The sequence below is a fragment of the Emys orbicularis genome, chromosome 1 (genome assembly GCF_028017835.1).
Source record: "Emys orbicularis isolate rEmyOrb1 chromosome 1, rEmyOrb1.hap1, whole genome shotgun sequence".
Lineage (NCBI taxonomy): Eukaryota > Metazoa > Chordata > Testudines > Emydidae > Emys > Emys orbicularis.
Window position 1 is genome coordinate 366273545 of NC_088683.1, and position 17130 is coordinate 366290674.

The 17130-nt window shown below is 48.0% G+C and overlaps 2 protein-coding genes across 2 annotated transcripts; one reads left to right on the forward strand and one right to left on the reverse strand.

Annotated features, from left to right (window-relative positions):
- Positions 1 to 550: 550 nt before the first annotated feature.
- Positions 551 to 1486, reverse strand: LOC135895565 (olfactory receptor 51G2-like). The gene has a single exon (XM_065423682.1). The coding sequence runs from the start codon at positions 1484 to 1486 to the stop codon at positions 551 to 553; it is 936 nt and encodes a 311-aa protein (XP_065279754.1).
- An 11153-nt stretch (positions 1487 to 12639) lies between these two features.
- Positions 12640 to 13575, forward strand: LOC135895221 (olfactory receptor 51G2-like). Its single transcript, XM_065423297.1, has one exon. It carries the CDS (start codon positions 12640 to 12642, stop codon positions 13573 to 13575), a length of 936 nt encoding a protein of 311 aa, XP_065279369.1.
- Positions 13576 to 17130: the final 3555 nt, after the last annotated feature.

Here is a 17130-nt window from a genome sequence, read left to right on the forward strand (position 1 = left end):
TGTGTCTGACACCAGTCAGTCACTAGCACCTGACTGAGTGTGCAGGGGAAGACTGAGTGACCGTGCCCCTTGAATAGCCCCTGTCTCCAGCTGGTGCAGCACCCATGGGTCATGCTGCACCCAGAGCACTCAGAAAGGGTCAGGCCTGCTACAGCAGAAAAGCTCTGCAGCTTTTTTCATAGCCCTTAGATATGTAGCCAGAGAAGGGACAGTGACAGGCCATGGAAAACAGCATCCACATCCCTTCTCTTTATTGATTATCAACAGGAATTGTGAGGTTAGAACGGCAACCAATACAGCTCTTTATGGTCCAACATTCAACCTATCCTCTGGCTCTCCACAAACAGTCACTCTGTAAATGCTGCTGCCTGCCTTGGTCTCCCTCCCCCAGTGCCCTGTCCTTCCTCACCAGCCTTAGACCCTGTCTGAACTTCTCTTTATAGTGAATATCAGTAACTCATGTCATCTCGGATGCAAGGGTCCAGTAGGGAAGAGGTGGCCCATGTTTTTCGTCTCCCATGTCACTGGACCCTGGTAGTGAACTGACCCTTCACTTGATAAATACCCTGATTATCTTCACCCGAAGGTGTTTGCTTTTCACGCTGTACACAATTGGGTTCATCAGCGGGGGGAGAAGCAGGGAGATGTAGCCCAAGAGAATCTGAAGTAAGGGATAAGAGTCCTTCCCAAAGCTGTGTATCACAGTCAAGCTGATATCTGGTATGTAGAAGAACAGGAGGGCGCAGAGGTGGGAGACGCAGGTGTTCAGGGCCCTCAGGCACTCCTTGTAGGACGCGATGCTCAGCAGTGTTTTGAGAATCATCACATAAGAAAGGAAGATGAGCAGCAAATCCAACCCCATTGTTAAGAATTTAGTAAACACTCCATAGACGATGTTGACTGTGATATCCGAACAAGCCATGTTCATGACCTCCCGGTACAGGCAGTAGGAATGGGAGAGGACATTGGCTCGACAGTATTGGAACCGTTTCAGGAGAAAGGGAAGTGGAAGTATTATGACCATCGCTCTTAGAAGAGCCACCAGTCCCATCTTGGCGATTCTCGGCAGGGTTAAGATGGAAGCATATCTCAGCGCGTTATGGATCGCGATGAAGCGGTCAAAGGCCATCAACAACAGCAAACAGGATTCAATGCACTGAAGCAAGTGGATGAAGAAGAGCTGGGCTAAACAGTCATCAAGGCTGATCTCCCTAGAGTTAAACAAGTATATGCCCAGTATCGTCGGCACAGTGGATATTGATATGCAAAGATCTGTGATGGCCAACATGGAAAGGAAAATGTACATGGGCTCATGGAGGCTTGGATTAGTTTTTACGATGAACAGAATGACTGCATTTCCTACTATCGAAATACCATACATGAAGCAGATGGGGACAGAAATCCAGAGATGTGTGGCTCCATGACTCGGTAGCCCGGTGAGAAGGAATATTACAGATTTTAATTTTGTGTCATTGACAGCTGACATAATGTACTGGGCAGGTCCAAGGAGTTCTGAAATGTCCTTCCTAAAAGAAAAATAAGAGGAGATTATATGGTATTTAGCAAGAAATCATTCTGCTCTCAGTGCAAACCTACAGACTCCCAAAGCTGAAGCAAAAACATACTGTTGGATTTACATGGTTCTGATTAGTCAGACTGGATCAGACTTGTAGTCTATCTACCCCAGTAACCAGTGGCAATGTCCAGATGCTTCACAGGAAGGTGGAAGAAGTCCTAATTAGGCAGCTATGAGATAACCTGCTCCCAGAGAGTTTCCTCCTGATACCCACTATTTAGATATATGTTGTGGTGTAAATCAGGAAGGTTTAGAGCCTCTCCAAAAAATTTTTAAAACAATCCTCTACTGTAATTGGATTTTCAGATTACTCAGTCCCTCTTTGAATCCTGCTAAGCTCTTGGCCCTATTGATACCTTGTGGCTGTGAATTCCACAGCCTACTTGAGCACTGTGTGATTTTACCATTGTGACCTTAGAACATAAAAACATAAGAGTGGCCATACTGGGTGAGACAAAAGGTCCATCTATCCCAGTATCCTGTCTTCAACAGTGGTTTAGGACAGGTGCCCCAGAGGGAATGAACAGAACAGGTCATCACCAAGTGATCCATCATCCATGAATGTATGTAGTTCTCTTTTGAACTCTGTTATACCCTTCACACAGACACCCTTTCTGGCCCTCCACTTCTGATTGTGGCCCTTTGTATCATGCCATGTGTGTAAATACATGGCAAGTGCATGGTGAAAATGGTCATTGTATTTATCTGTCCTGCACTGATGCTATTTTTAAATGTGTTTTATTGCTTCATTACATGAATTATTTTTTTCTGCGCTCCTGACAGTTCAGGTTATGCAACTGCCTCTTTCCAGCATATGGGATAAATTTTTAGGGTCAGGTCCTTATTTCAATAACAGTGATATCAACGGCCTAATGCCAGAGTTTCATGTGTAAATTCAATCAGAACCAGGCTCTATCAAATCACCCTTACCAAACTCTTCCAGTGATATACTCTGGCCCCCAAGAAACCCTCCAAAAGAAGCTGAAGTACTTTGCCTGGCCAATGTTGATGGAATGCAGAGACTTCAATCATCCTACAGGCTTCTCTTTATACGCATGGGACCTGCATCCTCTGCCCATGCAACAGTCTGTAGTTATTTGGAAAATTACAAGCTAACACTGACAGTTATTTCAGCTGGGCAGGGGAGGAGCTGTCATCATAAATGGTCAGTACTTTAAACACTAGTATTGCACTAATATCCACTTGAGTGTACAAAAAGAACAGGAGTATGTGTGGCACCTTATAGACTAACAAATTTATTAGAGCATAAGCTTTCGTTACTTCAGCCATGCTCCTGTAATTGGTGACTCGGGTCAATTACATACAACTACTATACCATTCCTCTTTCCTGCACCTCAGCTAAACTCTTTGCTGGAACACAGACCAGCAGTTCTGGTCTCTCATGACTTTTGAAAAGTCTTGCACAAGCCTTGCAGACTTATTGAGTGTATGACTCTGAATGTAAGTGTTAGAAACACTTACAGAAAATCTCCACTGAACAAAGAGTTAATAGGACAAATCCATTGCAAACAGAACATGGAGAAGAGTGGGCTGTAGCCCAGTGCCCAGTCTAAGGGTGGGAGAATGGAGGGATTCCACCCCATGAGCGGGAAGGCTACAGGGCCTGACATCTGGCACTCAGAGACCAGAGAGGGGGAACAGATGCCAGTAGCCCTGTAACTATAGTAACAATAGGGCAAAAATATGCCCTCTTGGACCTGTTACCACAAAGCAATGCAGTTCTGAATTCCTGACTTCACAATCAAGCCAGAGAATAAAAGCTTTGAAAATACATTTGCTGATTAAATTTCCAGGAGCAAATAAACCTGAGTAGATTTGAGAGTTAGTCACTGACATTCTGTCACTCAGCCCCTGGCAGGATCGGGCGCAGAGCACACGGCACCTCTAGAAATGGGACGCCTTGAGAAATCCTGACTTGGGGCATCAGGCTTTTAACACTCGAAGCTCCGGTTTCTGTGTAACTTGAATAATGCACTGAGCACCTTGCTGCCTGTCCTCCTGCCCCTGTTACGGAGTCACTCTGACAGCCCAGCTGCGTTCGCTGCCGTGGCACAGAACATCTTCAGATTTAAACAGCTTTCAGCCTTTACCCTTCACTTCACATTGTAAAGATAGTGAAACCTGCCAACGTACCCAATTCCTGCTAGAAGGGGAGCCGCTGACACCAGGTTTTCACCCTAAAGAAAAAGGAGTCATCGCAGAAGTAGCACGGGCAGCAGGCAGTATCTGTTCAGATAGGGAGGTAGCTGCCTTTATGAAGCATGTTTGCACATTCCCTTGGGGGCCACTTGGCCATCAGGGAATCTCAGCTGCTTGGCTTTATGTGCACCAGCTTCAACCCCCGTCATGGCCAATGGCAAACTGCAGGAGGCCAAATCACAGGGGATGTGGGGTGATGCAACTTAATTGGACTGCAGCGCCAGACCTGCTGAAGGCTCTATTCCTAGAATCCGGGCTTGTCATCACTGTTTGAATGGTTCTGTTTAGAGACATGGCTACTTCGAGGGCGGCTGACTGGTAACGATGATGCCATCACAGCAGTGATCTTGCTGAAACAAAATAAAATAGATTAATAATATGGGGCCTGATTACGCCCTGGCACCCCCCTTTCCTGCATTACAAACCCAGGGTGCAGCCCAGGGAAGGGGAGGGAGATTCCACAATGCTCCCTACATGGAAATTTCCCTTGGATCCTTCCAGTAGGGGAGGACCCTTCCATTCTCCGTGAGGAACAAGGGAGAAGGAGGAGTATGTTGGAGGGGAGTGTAGGAGTGTCACGGGGATGCTGGGAGTTTCCACACAGTCACCAGACCAGTGTTTGGGAGCCATTGCAAACAATGGAGCAACAGACACAGGAGCCTCATCTTAGATGGTCTGTCTGGCAGAACGTAGTCTGAGGGCAAAGGTCAGCTTCACACCTTGACCCTGTAACCCACTGATCACAGAGCTCTATGGTGACTGGGCGCAGGCTCACACGGGTTTCAGCAAAAGCTACTTCCACAAGAAAGGAGCAAACAGAGCGGAAGATGGTCTCAGAGACACAGGGAATGAAGGCTGGGTTGAAGCAGGGGTGTAGCCATGGGTGGGCCGGGGGGGCCGTGGTCCACCCACTGAGCAACCAAACCCAATCCACCAACTGGGACTCCCGACTCCAGTTTGGTGCCCAGCTGTATCCCTCTCCTGCCAGTCCGGAGCACTGATTCCCTGGTCTCTTGTCCCAGATGGGGATGTGCCTTGTGGGGGCGGGTTTGGGCCAGTAGTGGATTAGCCACAGGCCCTGGGCCAATGCTGTCACCCTGCTCCGTTCCACCCACCTGCCTCTCCTGCTGTGAAGTGAGGTCCGGGTGCGGGGGATTGCCCCTCTCCCCCCACCCGGCTGCCGGAGAATGGGAGCGGGGCACTGGAATAGGACTGGGCAGTAGGAGTAGGGTAAGCCCAGCATCTCATAATCGCTGGGTGGGGGAAGTAGAATAAGACCCCACCCCCTGACCTCGTGCCCTGACCCCACTCCCCGGTAGGAGAGAAGGGTGCAAACCCCTGCGCCCTTGACCCCATTTCCCCAGCAGGAGGGGGGTTGCAGAAGGGATGGAGAGGGAACCTCAGTTTTTCTGGTTGAGCCAGGGCCACACAAAACCCTAATCTGCCCCTGTAGGTGGTGATGGGGCTCTTGAAAGCTGGGCCCAGCTAGTTTTCCTGTTCTAGCTACAACACTGGTCCCAAAAGCCCCTTGGCTTCCCAAAAGAATGTAGGTTGGATCATTCAGAAATACAACAGAGAAGCGGCTCGTGCCCCCATCCAGAAAACTGGGGAAATTACACCCCACCCCTTGGTGCCTCTGAAAGGAAATACTTCTCCACTTGCAAGCACAAACTCTAAGTGTAGGAAAGTAACTTTTAATTAAAGGAGGGAAGTCATCCGATATTAATTAGGGAAAATGTCACAAGCAGGATTCTTACACAAAAAAGTGTGAGAAGGACAGAATGCATGGGGCCGTGTTTTCTGCCTCATATGCTTGAGTTCTACAATGAAAAGTTACTTTACTGTGCCCCTCTCTGCTCCCTCACCTCACCACGCTCACTGTGGTCATCCTTGGTCAGTGAGGACACAGGGTTGAGAGGTGCATGTGTGAGTTCACCTCCCACCTGGGGAAGAAGGCACCTTGCTTGCTCTGCCATCTCAGGACTTGCTCTGTCTGGCCATCCCACCAGACTTAGTTCCTCTCCACTGTCTGACTGTTAGCCCACTTCTGCTGCCACCAGTATCTCTGCTTTGATCTTGGAAGGTCAGTGTCTTAGTGATTGTCAGCTCTTAGTGATTTTCATGTTTAACAGGCCAGGCAGAAATGCCGTCCCACCACAAGTGATTTCAGTTCTCATTTGACCACTGAAAATAACAAAAGGCTCCTAATGATCCCTATTTAGCTCTATCTTTGAACAGTGGGTAGGAACATGTTAAACTAAACCTGGGACCCTTAGGAAGAATCCACACACCCTGGCTAGGACACCTGTCCGCACCCCTATTTCCCTCACAGGAAACTGGCAATCCAGCCCCTGGTTTAACTAGACACTTTCTGCTGAGGGTGACCCCCCTAATTTGGGACAGGTTAAGCACTGTTCTGCTCCCGTTTATTCATATAATAAAAACAGTAACATTGATAACATTTCACCCCCAATTCATTCAGTACTACAGTGATTTGTAACCCAACACTAACCAAAGTTGGTCACTTTGAGCATCACCACTCTATCTGATGGATACCTAGGCAGAGTAAGTGTGTTCATGAAAGTAAAGTTTGCCCCTCAAGTCTCTCCCCCTCCCAGATACCTGTCAGGGGAGAACTCACTCAGATCCTACTTACACAGGTTTATTCACAGGATGATATGCCTGGGTCATCTGCAACAGAAGGGGACCGGGCACACTGACTGTCATAAACATAGAGATAAGGGTTACATAAAATCCCTCCCGGGTAGCTGAACTAAATCACTTTACCTGTAAGGGGTTAAGAAGCTCAAATAACCTGGTTGGCACCTCACCAAAAGGACCAATAAGGAAAGAAGATACTTTCAAATCTGGGCTGGGGGGGAGGTTTTGCTTCTGCTCTCTTTGTTTGTTTCCTCTGCGGATGGAGAGAGAAACCAAGCAACGACAACATCTCCTAAAAATATACCTGAAATTATCCATTTAATAATTACAGAGATTGTAAGTGAGACAAGGAAATGAGTTAGATTACCTTTTGTTTTAGCTTCTGAATTTTCCCTATGCTAAGAGGGAGTTTTATTCCTGTTTTGTAACTGTGCAGCTGAGTCCAGAGGGGAGTCCTCTGTGTTTTAAATCTTTTTCTTACTCTGTAAAGTTACCTTCCATCCTGATTTTGCAGGTGTAATTCTTTTACTTTTTTCTTTATAATAATGTTCTTCTTTTAAGAACCTGATTGATTTTTGTGTCCTAAAGATAAAGGATCCGGTCTGTACTTATATTAAAGGCAATTGGTTGGTCGTTTATTCTCAAGCCTCCCCAGGAAAGAGGGTGAAGGGGTTTCGGGGATATTTTGACCCTTCCATGAATTTTTATGTAAATCACTTGGTGGTGGCAGCAATACCGTCCAAGGACAAGGAAGGGAATTTGTGCCTGGGGGAACTTTTTAACCTAAGCTGGTAGAAATAAGTTTAGGCGGTCTTTCATGCGGGTCCCCACATCTGTACTCGAGAGTTCAGAGTAGGGAGGGAACCCTGACACTGACCCAGCAGGTCCTTTCCAGGTCTATGTCCCTATTGGTCACATTAGCCCATTATGCGTCACACTGGGAGCTCATGTGGAGTTGCTTGTCCACTATAACCATTGTTCTGTGACCTGGTCAATAGATTTGTCCCTTAGTAGATTCAGGTGAAAGCATAACTCAGCATTACCATATGGAAAAGGATTTGTTCTGCGTTCCTGTTTAATGATGTCACAGGAGTTTAATTCTTTGAATTCCTGGTAATCTCAACATGCTGAGATGCCAGCTGCCCCCTCCCCAGCCACTAGCCCCAGAGAGGAACAAAATGGTTTGGTGCCAGGCTCACACAGGTTTCAGCAAAGTCTCCTTCCACAAGAAAGCGGTAAACAGGTGGGAAGATGCTCTCAGAGATACATGGAAACTAGAATGAGTCCCAAGAGCTCCTTGGCTTTCCAAAAGAATGTAACTTGGAATTGTAACTTTTCCACTTGATAGAGACAACTAAGGGGGAATATGATTGAGGTCTAGCAAATCATGGCTGGTGTGGAGAAAGTAAAGAAGGAAGTGTTTTTTACTACTTCTCATAACACAAGAAGTAGGGGGCACCAAAGGAAATTAATAGGCAGCAGGTTTAACACAAATAAAAGCAATTCCTTGCCAGAGGATGTTGTGAAGGCCAAGACTATAACAGGGTTCAAAAATGAACTAGATTAATTCATGGATGATAGGTCCATCAATGGCTATTAGCCAGGAAGGGAAGGTGTGGTGTCCCTAGCCTCTGTTTGCCAGAAGCTGGGAATGAACGCAGAGAGCTGCCATCCCATACCCCGCGCCTAGAGCCGCGATACTGCGAGTGTCAGGAAGCTGCTTTCATGGGGGGCTGTACTTGCCTGCAGGGCCGCACGGAGCCACCTGCACCCCTGCACCAAACGGGATCTACCCCAGGGAAGCACCCCACACCCCAAACCTCTGCCCCAGCCCTGAGCCCCCTTGCACACCCTTATTCCTGCCCTGGCACCGCACCCCAAACACCACCCATCTCCTGAATCCTAAATCCTGCCCAGACTCCACATTCCCACCCCAACACCCTGCCCTGAGCCCCTTCCTGCACTCCAAGCACGTCATCCTCAGACCCCCCCAGAGACCACACGCACAGTTGGAGCCCTCACCCTCTCCTGCACCCACCCTCCTGCCTCAACCCGCAACCCCCTCCCGCACTCTGAACCCCTCATCTTTGTCCCCACCCTGGAGCCTAGGGGGGGGGGCACAAATTCTAATAGCCCTGGGCCCCCAGAAGAGTTAATCCGTCCCTGCTCACATATCACTACAAGCTAAGTTAGACCGGTTTTGCTCTGGAGATACAGAAACAGAAATGATCCAACCTACATTCTTTTGGGAAGCCAAGGGGCTCTTGGGACCACTGGTGTAGCTAGAACAGGAAAACTGGGTGGGCCCAGCTTTCAGGAACCCCATCCCCCCCTACAGGGGAAGATTAGGATTTTGTATGGCCCTGGTTCAACCAGGAAAACTGAGGTACTCTCTCCATCCCTTCTGCAGCCCCCCCCCTCAAGCTGGGGAAATGGGGACAACGGCGAAGGGGTTTGCACCCGGCACTCCTGCTGGGGAGTGGGGTAAGTGCATGCGGTCAGGGGGTGGGGGCTTATTCCACTTCCCCCACCCAGCGATTCTGAGATGCTGGGCTTGCCCTACTACTACACTCAGCGCTATTCCAGTGCCCCAACCCGTTCTCCAGCAGCTGGGTGGGGGGAGAGGGGCAAACCCTCGCACCCGGACCTCGCTTCACTGCAGGAGTGGCAGGTGGGCGGAATGGAGCAGGGTGACACCTTTGGCCCAGGACCAGTAGCTAATCCACTACTGGCCCAAACCCACCCCCATGAGGCACACCCCCATCTGGGGCAAGAGACCAGGGAATCAGTGCTCCGGACCGGCAGGAGAGGGATACATCTGGGCACCAAACTGGAGTCGGGAGTCCCAGCTGGTGGATTGGGCTTGGATGCTCAGTGGGTGGGCTCTGGCCCCCCAGGCCCACCCATGGCTACACTCCTGCTTCGACCCAGCCTTGTTTCCCTGTGTCTCTGAGAGCATCTTCCCATCTGTTTGCTCCTTTCTTGTGGAAGCTGAACCCCGTGTGAGACTAGGCCCTGTCACCATAGAGCTCTGTGCTCAGTGTGTTACAGGGTCAAGGTGTAGAGCTGACCTTTGCCCTCAGACTACTCTCTGCCAGCCAGACCATCTAAGATGAGGCTCCTGTGTCTGTTGCTCCATTGTTTGCAATGGTTAGCAAACACCGGTCTGGTGACTGTGCAGAAACTCCCAGCATCCCCGTGACACTCCCACACTCCCCTCCAAAATCCTCCTCCTTCTCCCTTGTTCCTCACGGAGAATGGAAGGGTCCTCCCCTACTGGAAGGATCCAAGAGAAATTTCCATGTAGGGAGCATTGTGGAATCTCCCTTCCCTTCCCAGCCCTGCATCCTGGGTTTGTAATGCAGGAAAGGGGCTGCAAAGGAGTAATCAGGCCCCATATTATTATTCTACTTTAGCAAGATCAGAGCTGTGATGGCATCATCGTTACCACACAGCTACGCTCGAGGCAGCCATGTCACTAATCAGAACCATTCGAACAGTGATGACAAGCCCGGATTCCAGGAATAGAGCCTGCAGCCGGGCTGGCACTGCTGACCAATCAGGTAGCATCACTGCGTCCCCTGTGATTTGGCCTCCTGCAGTTTGCCATTGGCCGTGATGGGGTTAAAGCTGGTGCACATGAAGCCAAGCAGCTGAGGTTCCCTGATGGCCAAGTGGCCCCCAAGGGAATGTGCAGGCATGCTTCATAAAGACACTTGCCTCCCTATCTGAACAGATACTGCCTGCTGCCCATGAAACCTCTCCAATGAGTCCTTGTCCTTTAGGGTGAAAACCTCTGCTGTCAGCAGCTCCCCTTCTAGCAGGAATTGGGTACGTTGGCAGGTTTCACTATCTTTACAATGTGAAGTGAAGGGTAAAGGCTGCAAGCTGTTTAAATCTGAAGCTTTTCTGTGCCACTACAGTGAACTTAGCTGTGCTGTGAGAATGACTTTGTAACAGGCACAGGAGGACATGCAGCAAGGTGCTTAGTGGGTTATTCAGGTTACACAGAAACCTGAGCTTGGAGAGCTAAAAGCCTGATGCCCCAAGTCAGGATTTCTCCAGGGGTCCCATTTTTACAGGTGCCGTGTGCTCTGGGCCCGATCCCGCAAGGGGCTGAGCGAGAGGAGACCCCACGGAATGTCAGTGACTAGCTCTCAAATCTACTCAGGTTTATTTGCTCCTGGAAATTTAATCAGCAAATGCATTTTCAAAGCTTTTATTCTCTGGCTTGATTATGAAGGCAGGAATTCAGAGCTGCATTGCTTTGTGGGAACAGGTCCAAGAGGGCATCTTTTTGCTCCATAGTTACTACAGTTACAGGGCTAGTGGCATCTCCTCCCCCTCTATGTCTCTGAGTTCCAGATGTCAGGCCTTGAAGACTTACCGCTCATGGGATGGAATCCCTCCATTCTCCCACCCTCAGACTGGGCACTGGGTTACAGCCCACTGTGGGTCAACTGTGCTTGCTGAGCAGGTCCGAGTGGGTTCAGCACCTGTGGTTGTCATGTGTGTACTAAGGTAAATACGTGTAAATGTTATGCCAAAAATATTCATTGTAATACAGACATTACAAACCAAACTTTCATGCCATGCCTGTATATCCAAAGCCAGCAGCAGAGTTGTTAGAATCTCTGCCGGAAGGAGCAGGGATACTGTCTCCTGGTAACTGACTAGAAGCTGATTCTAACACTTACACTCAGAGTCGTGCACTCAATAACTCTGCAAGACTTGTGCAAGAATTTCCAAAAAGTCATGAGAGATCAGAACCTCCGGTCTGTGTTTCAGCAAACAGTTTAGCTGAGGTGCAGGAAAGGGCAGTGGTATAGTAGCTGTATGTAATTGACCCCAGTCACCAATTACATGAGCATGGTTGAAGTAACTTGTACACTCAAGTTGATATTAGTGCAATACCTGTGTAGTATTGATCCATGTGTGAAGCCAACTCCCCTGCCCAGCTGAAATAACTGTCAGTGTTAGCTTGTTATTTTCCAAATATCTACAGACTGTTGCATGTGCAGAGGATGCAGGTCCCAGGGGTATAAAGAGAAACCTGTAAGATGATCGAAGTCTCTGGATTCCATCAAAATTGGCCAGGCAAAGCACTTCAGCCTCTCTTGGAGGGTTTCTTGTGGGTCAGAGTATATCACTGGAAGCATTTGGTAAGGGTGAGTTAATAGAGCCTGGTTCTGATTGAATTTACACATGAAACTCTGGCGGGTGGCTGTTGATATCACTGTTATATTGAATTAAGGACCTGACCCTAAAAAATGATCTGATATGCTGGAAAGAGGCAATTGCATAATCTGAACTGTCAGGGGCACACAAAAAATAATTCATACAATGAAGCTATAAAACACATTTAAAAATAACATCAGTGCAGGACAAATAAATACAATGACCGTTTTCACCATGCACTTACCATGTATTTACACACATGGCATGATACAAGGGGCCACATTCGGAAGTGGAGGGCCAGAAAGGGTGTCTGTGTGAAGGGTATAACAGAGTTCAAAAGAGAACTACATAAATTCATGGATGATGGATCACTTGATGATGATGTGTTCTCTTCATTCCCTTTAAGGCACCAGGCATAAGCCACTGCTGAAGAAAGGATACTGGGCTAGATGGACCTTTCGTATCACCCAGTATGACCACTCTTATGTTTTTATGTTTTAAGGTCACAATGTTAAAATCATACAGTGCTCAAGTAGGCTGTGGAATTCACAGCCACAAGGTATCAATGGGGCCAAGAGCTTAGTAGGATTCAAAGAGGGACTGAGTAACAAGAAAATCCAATTATGGTAGAGAGGATTGTTTTAAAAATCTTTTGGAGAGGCTCTAAACCTTCCTGATTTACACCACAAAATATGTCTAACTAGTGGGTGTCAGGAGGAAACTCCCTGGCACCGGTGCCTAATTCAGTGCTTCTTTCACCTTCTTCTGAATCATCTGGACATGGCCATTGGCTACTGGGGTAGATGAACTACACGTCTGATCCAGTGTGGCTAATCAGATCCATGTAAATCCCAGAGTATGTTTTTGCTTATTTACCTTGAGCTCTTGGAATCTTTAGGCTTGCACTGAGAGCAGAATAATTACTTGATAAATATCATCTAATCTCCTCTTTCTTTTGTTTTAGAAAGAACATTTCAGAATTCCTCAGACCTACCCAGTAGAATATGTCAGCTGTCAATGACACAACATTTAAATCTGTAATATTCCTTCTCACTAGACTACCGAGTCATGGAGACGCATATCTCTGGATTTCTATCCCCTTCTGTTTCATTTATGTTATTTCGATAGTAGGAAATTCAGTCATTCTGTTCACTGTAAAAATGAATCCAAGCCTCCATGAGCCCATGTACATTTTCCTTTCCATGTTGGCCGTCACAGACCTTGGCATATTGATAACCACCATACCGACGATACTGGGAACATACTTGTTTAACTCTAGGGAGATCAGCCTTGATGCCTGTTTAGCCCAGCTCTACTTCATCCACTTGCTTCAGTGCATTGAATCTTCTGTGCTGTTGTTGATGGCCTTTGACCGCTTCATCGCGATCCATAACGCGCTGAGATATGCTTCCATCTTAACCCTGCCGAGAATAGCCAAGATGGGACTGGTGGCTGTGCTAAGAGCGATGGTCATAATACTTCCACTTCCCTTTCTCCTGAAACGGTTCCAATACTGTCGAGTCAATGTCCTCTCCCATTCCTACTGCGTTCACCGGGAGGTCATGAAGATGGCTTGTTCGGATATCACAGTCAACGTCATCTATGGCTTGTTTACTAAACTCTTAACAATGGGGTTGGACTCGCTGCTCATCTTCCTCTCTTATGTGATGATCCTCAAAACAGTGCTGAGCATCGCGTCCCACGAGGAGTGCCTGAGGGCCCTGAACACCTGCGTCTCCCACCTCTGTGCCATCCTGCTCTTCTACACACCAGATATCAGCTTGACTGTGATACAGTACTTTGGGAAGGGCTCTTCTCCCATGCTGCAGATTCTCCTGGGCTACATCTCGCTGCTTCTCCCCCCGCTGATGAACCCAATTGTGTACAGCGTGAAAATCAAACAACTTCGTGTGAGGATAATCAAGGTGTTCGTCAAGTGAAGGGTCAGTTCACCACCTGGCTCCAGTGACATGGGAGATGAAAATCATCGGCCACCGCTTCCATCCTGGACCCTTATATCCAAGATGACATGAGTTATTTATCTCCACTATATAGAGAGGTTCAGACAGGGTCTAAGGCTGGTGAGGGAGGACAGGGATGGTGAGGGAGGACTGGACACTGGGGGAGGAAACCAAGGCAGGCAGCAGCATTTACTGAGTAACTTTTTGGGGGTGGAATGTTGGCCCATAAAGAATCATATCCATGGTTACTCCAACCTCACAATTCCTGTCAATAGTAAATAAAGGGAAGGGATGTGGATGCTGGTTCACATTACTGATGGCCTGTCACTGGCCCATGTCTGACTAAACATCCAAGGGCTATGAAAAAAGCGGCAGACCTGTTCTGCAGTCTTAGTCCTGGCCATTTCTGAGCGCTCTGGATTCAGCATGACCCATGGGTGCTGCACTAGCTGGGGACAGGGGCTATTCAAGGGGCACAGTCATTCCGTTTTCCCCTGCACACTCAGTCAAGGTGCTTGTGACTGAGTGGTGTCAGAGAAATGATCAACACAGGATCATAAAGAGAAGCCATTCACTGAACCCCTCCATTATTGGCTTTGCACACAGCACACCTACTCAGTCCACTCCCCACCGAGGCAGGGCAGAGCTGCATGTGTGAGTAATGGTCTGACAGGAGTCCTGGTAAGAGACTCAGGCCGAGGTTCCCTCCCCGTCCGCTCCATTTGTGCTGCCCCAGCAATGTGAAACAGAGGAAACTGGCCTCACCTCAGGCCCAGCTAGCTCCTATCCCAGCCCAGCCCATTCAGTGTAGGGTGCCCACCTTTTCAAAAGGCAAAAGCGGGACAGAGGCCGGGAGCCGGGTCCCCTCGGTGACCCTGCCCCTGCCCCTGCCCCTCTTCTTCCCCCTAGAGGCCTCACTCCCTGCTCCTCCTCTTCCACTGAAGCTACACCCCCTGTCCAGGCCAGAAGCCAGAGCCAGGCCATGGAAAGAACTGCTCAGGGAGCCAGAGCCTCTGTGAGGAGCCTCAGATCCTCCAGCTGCCCTGGGCAGGTGACTGGGGGGACAAGAGAATGCCCCAGGCTATGTCCCTGCCCCTCAGGACACATCCCCAGAGAAGGTGGAGAGTCTGGGAATCCCCAAAGCAGCCTGGGCTCCTGGGGTAGCTGTAACTGTGCTTTTGTGGGTCACAACTGTGAATACCAAATACGGGACAAACTGCTGAGAAAAAGGGCAGAGAGACCCACAAAGTCGTGGTTATTCTCCTGTGAGATACACCAAACCAGCACCACATAGTAAACTTCTGTTTCACCACAATGGCTAACAAGAAGTCATAAAAGCAGTTGCCTTACATATTCCAGTCCTTATGTCCCCATCAAAAACACTAGATTAAAGATGTGTGGTTCGTTAGAACAAATTTAATGTAATGACAGGTTCATTTGATCTCAAAGGACCAGCCGCACACCCAGGTCAATATATAACTCTGATCTTACCCAAAAATCATGCTGATGCAATCTTTTGATTTCTATAATCTAAAGGTTTATTTATAAAAAGAAAGAAAGAAAGAAAGAAAGAAAGAAAGAAAGAAAGAAAGAAAGAAAGAAAGAAAGGTTAGAGTTAAAATTGGTTAAAGGAGTCAAATACGTGCAATAAGTGAAAAGTTCTTATTTCAGGTTTGTAGCAGTGATGGAATAAGCTGCTGGCTTGACAAGTCTCTGGTTGCTTCCAAATCACTGGAAAGCCCTCAGTCCATTGGTTAGAACACTCCCATTCATATAAATTCATAGTATAGAGGCTTGAGCAGGAAAGAAGCAAAATGGAGATGTTTCTTTTTATAGAATTTTATAGCATCAGTCATGTGGAGGGAAACCTACTGTTTCTAACACAGCCCTCAGCACAGCTAGGGGGAAATTACATGTGAAAAGATGGAGTTTGGAATCACATGACCAAGTCACATCTCCATGCATAATTTTGCTTAGTCACAGCAGGAAATCATTACCTATACCCGGACAGAAGTTTTGCAGGACAGTCCATTCCGTGTAAATGGGCGTCTCCCATGGTCCATTGTCAGTTAAGTGTTTCTTGATGAGCCCTTAATCTGAATAGTCTCTCCAAGATTTGCAGGCTAACTACTTTGTGGGCATTACTCCAGGAGCAAACATTTGAAATCCAGGTATAGAGCCAATAGTCATACCTTCAAATACAAGAATGATACATGCATACGGATAGCACAACCATAAGCAGCAAATCATAACCTTTTCATAGACATCTTACATGCCACATTTTGTCCAAGTGTGTTGCAAATATATAACAGTGGTTGTGGAAGTGATCTATATGGTCATATTTTGATCAGAGAACATTACAGTAGCTCTTACCAGGGCCTGGCTCTGGCATGGCCAGGAGACGGAGCCTCAGGGGAAGCTGAGCAGCTGGGGGCAGGGCCTAGTGGTAAGAGATGTGGGGGAGGGGCTCAAGGGAAAAGGGGTTCTAGCACGTCTGAAGCAATGCAGACACCAGCAACAAGGATGTTAGGTTGTTCATGTGTAAAGCAGACTGGTCAAGTTGGGGGGTGGGAGACCCTGTGTTTTGGAGAAGATTGAATAAATTTGACCCTTCAAAGGGAGCAATTGTTTTAAATATTCCAGCCTGAGAGTAAGTCATGGCAAGAACACTTGAGGGAAGAGCAGGGCGCCTGCAGAGCTACCTCAAACCCCCGGGGGACACTCTGTGGTGGCCCTGATCCGCATTGACATCGCCCGAGTGTGCTGTGCTCTTGGAAGCTGTTAAAGTCAGGCAGAAGTTAGCCAAGTGCCCAGGCTGCTCCCAACTCTGCTGAGGCAGGGGGAGAACAGGCCAGAGAATCCAACCTCTGTAACTGGCTCTTTGCCATCCCTGCTCTGTACAGCATGGCCGGGAGGGGGAGCTCTGCAGGTGCAGCAGAGATTCCATCCAGGCCTGTCACCACTCAGATGGCTGGAAGCCTGGTGCTGTGGTCTAGGCACTGCTCCGTGACTCAGGACAGGTGGGTTTAATTCCCTTGTCGTCTGTGACCATGGGCAAGCCACTGGCTGTCTGCAAGCCTCTGCTTAGGTAGATAATAGCCCTGCCCCGCCTCACAGTAATGGCAGGAGGGCAAATACATTCAAGGTGCTCAGATACTCTGAGTCCCTAAGTTCAGGGCTGTGTCAGGGATCCACAGAGCAACAACTCCGTCTCTATCACCATCCTGGTCAGCTGATCGGTAATATATCCCGACTGCTATATTCTTTTTATTAGAGCATGGAATTACTATTCATAGAGATCCTTTGGTAGAGTTTGGTTCCTTTAAGATTTTTACTTCATTTGTTTCTAAACTTTCTTTAAGATATAGTGCCACTCCCCCACCAGAACGATCTGTTCTCTCCTTCTGCTATATATTCTACCCTTTGATTATCCTCATTCCACCAACCTTCGGTGATGACTATTATATCAATATCCTCATTGAATACGAGGCACTCTAGTTCTACCATCTTATTATTTAGACTTTATAAACTGTC